The sequence below is a fragment of the Hordeum vulgare genome, chromosome 4H, assembly GCF_904849725.1.
Source record: "Hordeum vulgare subsp. vulgare chromosome 4H, MorexV3_pseudomolecules_assembly, whole genome shotgun sequence".
Lineage (NCBI taxonomy): Eukaryota > Viridiplantae > Streptophyta > Magnoliopsida > Poales > Poaceae > Hordeum > Hordeum vulgare.
The window spans coordinates 394,409,132-394,416,656 of record NC_058521.1 but is presented as its reverse complement, the minus strand read 5'-3'; the positions used below and the strand labels follow the sequence as shown (position 1 = coordinate 394,416,656).

Sequence of the window (7,525 nt, the reverse complement as noted above, 5' to 3'; positions counted from 1 at the left end):
TCAGAACTTGGTTTCATTTCTCTTTATTGGGCATTTTCAACCAATTATTTGTTCAATATTAAATGCAGCATTATTTCATATTCAAATCAAGAAAACTCCAAGTCGAATTAAACTCATCCATCATATAACATCACATAATACATCTCCCAGATTTACATAACACAATAACTCATCTGATGGATACATTTCCTTACACAAGAATATAGCAAAAACGAACAGAATTGCACAATAGAACAATTGCACATGTACTAACAATGGAGTTCATTCCACTCTCCTATGAGACATAGGTTTAGAAATTTTTATGTTGTATTGATTTGAATGTCCCAAGTAGGCATCATCGACATCTTCTCACCACTTTCCTAGCAACAGAAAAAGAGACAAAACAAAAAATATTAGACCGTAATATTACACCAGAGCACAGATCAATAACTCAAATCACAAAATATATCCATTATACTAGATATCAGGGTTGTATAAAAGCTGCTAATTATAAAAAACATGGAGCTACCAAATTAGCAGAAAATTAGGTGCTAGTTATAACGTCAAAACTAGGGGACCCGCTGAATATTATGGATTGGAGGGAGTGTTTACAAGATGCAGTGTATATTTCACATTACAGCATCCATATTGTTGAGTATAGAATGCATTCCACATACACGATTTCTAGTGAAATCACAGTACGTTTGTTAATAATGGTAAAGATATATTGGAACTTTATGATTTTATTTTCACTACAAGATCATTCATGATGTTTCTATAACTTGTTGTCTTGCTGATGTATCCGTTGAAACTAATTTCCTGGGTAGAAACGAATCTGGACAACCTAATTACTACTAATCTGGATACTATATCACCTGTTATTATCTATAATATTAATTTTGTTATCATACATAAGTAGAACACATAATTTGACCAGTACAAATTGTTGACTAGAGAACAACTCGGACAAAAAACTGAACCTACTCATAGATATATAAACATCATAGTTCCAACGAGATAAAAGTACGTGTGGACGGCAACATCCCACATCGGACATGATAATATCAACATCACAACGCTAGAGCAGTACACAAATCGCGCCATGTAAATAACACTAGCATAGATCTTCATGCTTGTAAGGATTCTTCTACTACTAAAATGACCAGGGTCTATACACTGCAAAACAGCCTCGCATCCAGGATGCAGAGATGAAATCAATTGTTTGCCCAGAAGATATGTAGGAGGCAATACAAAAAAATGACAATATAATGAGCAATGGTAATCTGATCTCTACCAGTAATGCAAGAAATAACAACGAGGCTGGAAGTAATGATGAACAAAAGAGCTGTACAACCAAGGATGGTTCACACAACATTTCAGAGAAGTAAATCTAAACTTTTATATTGTTATAGACTGAATACGTATTGTAGTGTTGTTGATGAAGGCCCTAAAAAATTGACATACCAAGTTCTTCTGTCTCCAGCATGGTTCTTCAACCATCTTTAATTGTGTAAGTGGACTGATTCAGTCATTCAGTTGTAATCATCAACCTTCATCACTGATCAACCATCTTTAATTGTGTAAGTGGACTGATTCAGTCGTTCAGTTGTAATCATCAACCTTCATCACTGATCAGTGGACACCCTGGGCCAGGAACAGTGCTTAAGAAATCATAACTAACATAATAATACTGCATTAATATATACACTTTACATAGTAGAGAAATGTGAGACAAGGAACACTAATTCCACAATACAAAAGGACAAAAATGCTATTGTAGAACGTAAAGCGACATCCAATAATATAGCTCGATGATTCCTCCTTGAATTGCTTAATCGTTTGCTCGAGCGCACTCATCCTGGACGAGCATGGGGTTCTGTCCGGTGAGGCGCTACAAAGCCTCAAGCTGCAAACAACTCAGTTTAAAAAAAGTTCAGTAACATTCAGTTGTTACAAAGATTTCACCGTCTATTTTACATTTTCTGCATATTTATGTACAGCAGAAGCATCTCACTCTAAGACCCATTTACTACGAACCACACACTAATCATTTTCCTAAATGCACACACTTCCTTTTGAGGTTCTCTTGAATGCCTCAAACAGCTAAATCATTGGTTATGCGTTCGCATAATTATTCTAGTTCCTACCTGCTTGTTAAAATTTAGCTTCAGGAGTAACAAACAGCATGGCATTTAGTTCAACTCACCTAAAATCCAAACTACAAATATTACAACATCAATTCTTAAGAGGAAACATATAAATGAAAATTTCAAGAGAATAGGAATTCGTTCTTGAATGAAGATATAAAACTCTTTATTTTTCCATTGAACAAACTAAATTAATTTTTGCAACCAGATGTTGTAGAAATTGTTACTACATTCAATTGTGTTTTATTAAACAACAATTGTTAGATGTTATCCATGAAATAATTGTTGACCTGACCAAATTAACACCCAGAAGATCAGTACCAAAGAAAACAACATGCGTCAGAGAAAAGAACGATAGATTTGAGCAGGACCTGATATATATGCGTACATTTCTGTCAGGGTTGCTGAATCTGCTGTGGTCACTTCTCTACTCAAAGAGATTCAGGGCAGACAGCATGGATTCTAGGGGCCTCGTGTCAATCTCGGTGTGAACTACTACCTAGATAATCAGACTTGCATGGACTGGGTTTCTGTAAGAAAAGTTTAGCCAGATTCCTCGATGGTACTAGTTGCTACTTGCAAGTGAGCCTGGCGGATGGTACTAGATTCCTGGATGGTACTAGATGCCCTTTTCTTTCGATCATTAGAATGATGTGCAGTTGCTCTCAGAAAGTGGGAATAGCATATTTTGTTGGTTCCATCATGTGAATGAAAATTGCTACAACAGCAGTCCACACTCTTAATTCCTAATGTATATAACTGCACACTGTAAATTCAATACTACTACAGTTTATCAGGCATGTAACTATACATGGTAAAGATTGGTCTTGTGCAGGTAGCACTAACAGTGAATATACTTATGGCAGTGCAACTCTGGTGCCCTGCCTGGTTGAAGGTCAAGGGCACCAGGTTCGCAGGCTTCTGATGGAGCAAGTTGGGCACGACGATGGGTTATCCGGACACTGAGGCACTGCAAGTTCCAGGCGCCATGTACTCCATCCTCCACTCTTCTCGTAGCTCTGCAGAATCACGGCACCATTACCTGATGAGTGTAATTCAAGTCACGATCAAAACTAAATTATACACTGGCCAAAGCATAGACAACTCAAAATTTTGTGCTTCAGAAGCTATCCGCCAGTTAATCGGGGAGCTCAAATGGGATTGATCGACACGGACGTGCAGCGGGCAATCTGTCGAACACCGGGCATGCAGGTGCAGGAAGAGGGGGAGAAGAGCCGACTGACCTGCAGACGAGGGAGCAGCTGAGGAGGTCGACGCAGTCCGGCTGCGAGAAGACACGGGAGATCACGTCCGCCGGCGCCCGCAGCGCGGCCGGCGTGGCGAGGTCCCCTTCATTTAGTGGCGGCAGCGCCATGGCCGATCCGTTATCCCAAGAACAAGAAGGCCCAGTTCTTGGATTGGCTCCTAGAAGGAATCGTGGAGCTCTCGTCTTCTCCGCGTGTGATTGGTCCAAACGGCGGAGACCCGGCGGGGTAGGACGGGAGCGTCGATGGCGGCGCGGAAGGGGGGGAGGGCGTCGGGCGCGCGGACGTCCTCCGCGAGGATGAGGCCGAGCGCGTCGAGCAGCGGCACGGCCGACGGGGCGGCGCGGCAGGCCGCCGCGGCGGACAGCAACGCCATGGCCTCCTCCTGCCATGGCCTCCTCCTGCCATGGCCTCCTCCCGCCATTGCCGCCCTAGCTAGGGATTCAATCCGGCGCGTAGGGAGAGAAGGAGACGATAGGAGAAGAGAGGGTGGTGGAGGTGCGGTAGAGCGCGGAGGTCGGCGGCGAGGAGGTGGCCGATGGTGGGATCGGGGTCGGGGGAAGAGGATTGGATCGAGTGGAGACGAAGGAGGGGAAACTTTGGTTGGGTTGCGGCGGCAGAGGAGAGAGATCCGGATCTGGATCAAGCGGAGGAGAGGGGGCTGCTAGGGTTTGGGTCGGATTGCTGAGGCCTGAGAGTTGAATGAGAGACGTTGGATCCTTCGGGTGTGGACGGTTCAGATCGGTTAAAGTGGGATGATCCGTGGGAAGAGCCCTGATTGGTTCAGAAAATTTATCGTTTATCAACTCGAGGACAAGAATGAATTAAGCTTGAGGATGCTGGTACGTCTTTAACGTATCTATAATTTTTTATTGTTAAATGCCATTATACTATCACCTTTGTATGTTTTCGATTATTTTTCTGGACTAACTTATTAATTTAGTGTCGAGTGATAGTTGCTTTTTTTGGCTTGTTTTTGGTTTCACAAAAAATTTGTACTCATGAAGGTCCAAACACGACGAGACTTTAACGATTTTTTCTAGACAATAAGAGACCTTAGAAGCTTCGAAAGAGTCGAGGGGACCCACGAGGCAACCACATGGCCTGGTGGCACGGGCAGGGGTGGTCATCTGAGCTGCCCATGTGGGGCCCTTGAGCCTGCGTTTGACCTAAATCTTGGCCTATAAATATTCATGTATGTTGAAACCCACAGAAGTGATCCAGAAAGAATTTTATGGCCGCCAGAAGGCCTTGGGCCGAAGTGATCCTATCTGAAGCCCTCTTTTGTTGCTTTGATGGGTTGGGGAGGGACCCACTACGGAAGGCCTTCTGCCTTCATTATGATGTGTGAGTAGTTTCTTTAAAACCTAGGTGTTCATAGTAGTAGTCATATTGCGCCTGCTAGGTGCCATCCAGATGTCACGGGGCAAACAACACCTGTCTGCCTCATTGTCCAATTACTTCTAATCTAAATGTTCCCGACCGTGAGATGCATCAATGAAAAAAAAGAACTTATCATCAATAGCTTGTAGCATGTTGCCGTTCCTCTCTGTAGCACTGCCTCTCTCACCCGGCTGGCAACACGACGACACCCTCGGAGCACCGGCCTGCAGCTCGGTGACCATCCTAGCATCGGCTCGAGGCATGGTCGCCGAGCAACATCACCATTGTTGCAGCAGTCGAAAGCACGTTGTGGGAGTAACTCTCGAAGACAGCCACCATCACAACACTACCAAGTAGCCGGCCGTCGTCGCGCTCGCGGCAGCTCGGGTTGCTGCATCCAACTCGCCACCATCGTAGCAGTGTCATCGTAACCACTTAGTCGTCACAACATCACCTGAGAAGCCATACCACCATCACAGAATCACCGAAGAAGCCGAGCCACCGACACAGCATCGCCAAGCACTCGGACCGCCGTCGTGCTCGCAGAAGCGGACTCACCGCCATCACAGGAGCATGGTTGTCGTAGCTAGGACATCGTCATAGCGTCTGTAGCGACATTTACATAGAAGTCGACCCAGCGTCGTAGCATCGCCGGAGAAGCCGAGCCACCGTCGCAGCATCGCCAAGCACTTGGACCGCTGTCGTGGGTATAAGCCTGACAGTAGATGTGTAGGGTACGAATGAGATGGGCAGAGTCCTAGCTACGACGAGGTTGTATGAGTTCAGGCCCCTCCGCGGTGGAGGCAACAGCCCTACGTCTCAGTGCTCTCGGAGCTTGTTACCGAGTGTAATATGGAATACAATGATGTGCTAACCCTTTGACCATGGGAGAGGGCGGCTTATATAGAGTGCGCGGCCCTCCACAACGGTTCTGACTCAGGGGTGGAGTAGTGGCGATTGAATGCATGCGTTACAGGTAACGTATGCTCTAAATGCTAATAAACGCACCCGGAAACGTACGGCAGTTTCCCTCCAGAGAGGTTACGGCGTACCGAGTGTATCCAGTCGGTTGGTCTGGTTCCCTCCGAATGCTAGTCTCCGACTGGATGATTCTGGGTCTGTTACCGACTGGATGATGGGGACTCCTTAATTCAGTCGGGGCAAACTCCAGGTCCTGTCCTTTGTGTGGGGTAGTCCTTGGGTAGGACATGTAGGGCAGGCCTATGACCCTACCCTAGGACTATGACCCCATCATTAGTCCCCGAATGGATTGGGGTTGAAACGTCGAAGCAGTGCTCGAGGTTCAGGTCCGACTGGACTAGGTTCGGCTTGAGCGTTGCTTGCCTCTATCCATTTTATCTCTCTTGACCGGCGATCCGAGTGGAGGTGCTTGTGAAACAGACTGTCGGGAACCGAGTGCTTCCGCGGCATCTTTTGACGCGACCGGTCAACTGACAACGGCGGATTTTCCGGGATCTCAAATTTCGGGTTCCGCGCGCTCAGCGGGGACGACGTCAGCGCGCTTGAGTAGCGCCTGACTCCTCGATCCTCGCGCCTTCAACTCCTCCACTGATATCGCCGTGGCCGGTCGGGCAGATAAGATTTCGGGCCCATTCGCCAGTGACCCAGTCGGTGCTCTATTTAACTCTGGGCGGCGAGACTGCTCGGTTACGCTCGCCGAATCTTTCGCTCCCGCCTGCTCCGTCTTCCACGCCACCCCCTGCGCTCCTACGCTCCTTCCTCCTCCTCTTCCTCGAGGACTTGCCGTCGCCCCCATGACTAAGGGTCAGACCAGCAAGATGGAGGCGAGGAAGAAGAAGAACAAGGCGGTGGCTGGTCAACGGCGGCAGCGGCCGCTGCCGGCGGGGTGGATCCAAGGAGATTTCTTCCCTTCCACGGTGACGGAGGGGGACCTGCTGGAGCTGGTGGAGCACGGCATGCTCGTGCATAAGTCCTGGAGGCTGCCGGCGGACGACGAGGTCGAGCCGGCGCCACGGGAGGGGGAGCGCGTCTTGCTCCTCAGCCATGTTCACAGAGGTTTTTCTCTGCCCCCGCATCCCTTCTTCAAAGGCATCATGAATCACTTTGGTGCTCAACTCCATCACTTCCCTCCGAATGCCATCGCCATCTTTCTGCCTTCATTGTTTTGTGCGAGTGCTTTATCGGTTGCCCCCCCCCATTGGGGTTTATTCAAACATATCTTCTCCGCCCGCTCTCAAACCATCAAACGTCTTAGTCAGTCGGACGACAAGACGCATCTCCTCCAGCTCTGCGGGGGTTTAGGTGTTGGAAATATGCCCTAGAGGCAATAATAAATTAGTTATTATTATATTTCTTAGTTCATGATAATCGTTTATTATCCATGCTATAATTGTATTGATTGGAAACACAATACTTGTGTGGATACATAGACAAAACACTGTCCCCAGTAAGCCTCTAGTTGACTAGCTCGTTGATCAAAGATGGTCAAGGTTTCCTGACCATAGGCAAGTGTTGTCATTTGATAAACGGGATCACATCATTAGGAGAATCATGTGATGGACTAGACCCAAATTAATAGACGTAGCATGTTGATCGTGTCATTTTGTTGCTACTATTTTCTGCGTGTCAAGTATTTGTTCCTATGACCATGAGATCATATAACTCACTGACACCGGAGGAATGCTTTGTGTGTATCAAACGTCGCAACGTAACTGGGTGACTATAAAGATGCTCTACAGGTATCTCCGAAGGTGTTAGTTGAGTTAGTAT

The 7,525-nt window shown here is 46.7% G+C and overlaps 1 protein-coding gene across 7 annotated transcripts; it reads right to left on the bottom strand.

Annotated features, from left to right (window-relative positions):
- Positions 1-314: 314 nt before the first annotated feature.
- LOC123448705 lies at positions 315-4,073 on the bottom strand. Of its 7 annotated transcripts, none has more exons than XR_006631915.1 (4): positions 3,371-4,065; positions 2,984-3,145; positions 1,444-1,623; positions 315-359 (listed from the first exon to the last, which is right to left on the bottom strand). XR_006631915.1 is itself a non-coding variant. In XM_045125675.1 (3 exons), exons 1-3 carry the CDS (start codon positions 3,781-3,783, stop codon positions 1,595-1,597), a joined length of 615 nt encoding a protein of 204 aa, XP_044981610.1. In that variant the 5' UTR covers positions 3,784-4,063; the 3' UTR covers positions 1,246-1,594. The 7 variants fall into 7 exon arrangements, 2 of the variants coding, with proteins under 2 accessions (XP_044981610.1, XP_044981611.1); XR_006631911.1 differs by having other exon boundaries at positions 2,973-3,145; positions 3,371-4,063; XR_006631914.1 differs by having other exon boundaries at positions 315-354; positions 2,973-3,145; positions 3,371-4,063.
- Between the last annotated feature and the right edge of the window lie 3,452 nt (positions 4,074-7,525).

Coding starts and splice junctions, on each gene's coding strand:
- LOC123448705 (XM_045125675.1), bottom strand. CDS start 3,783: ATGGCAGGAGGAGGCCATGGCGTTGCTGTCCGCCGCGGCGGCCTGCCG. Junction 3,146..3,370: donor AGCTGCTCCCTCGTCTGCAG/GTCAGTCGGCTC, acceptor GTGATTCTGCAG/AGCTACGAGAAGAGTGGAGG. Junction 1,624..2,972: donor CTGCCATAAGTATATTCACT/GTTAGTGCTACC, acceptor TTCCTGGCCCAG/GGTGTCCACTGATCAGTGAT.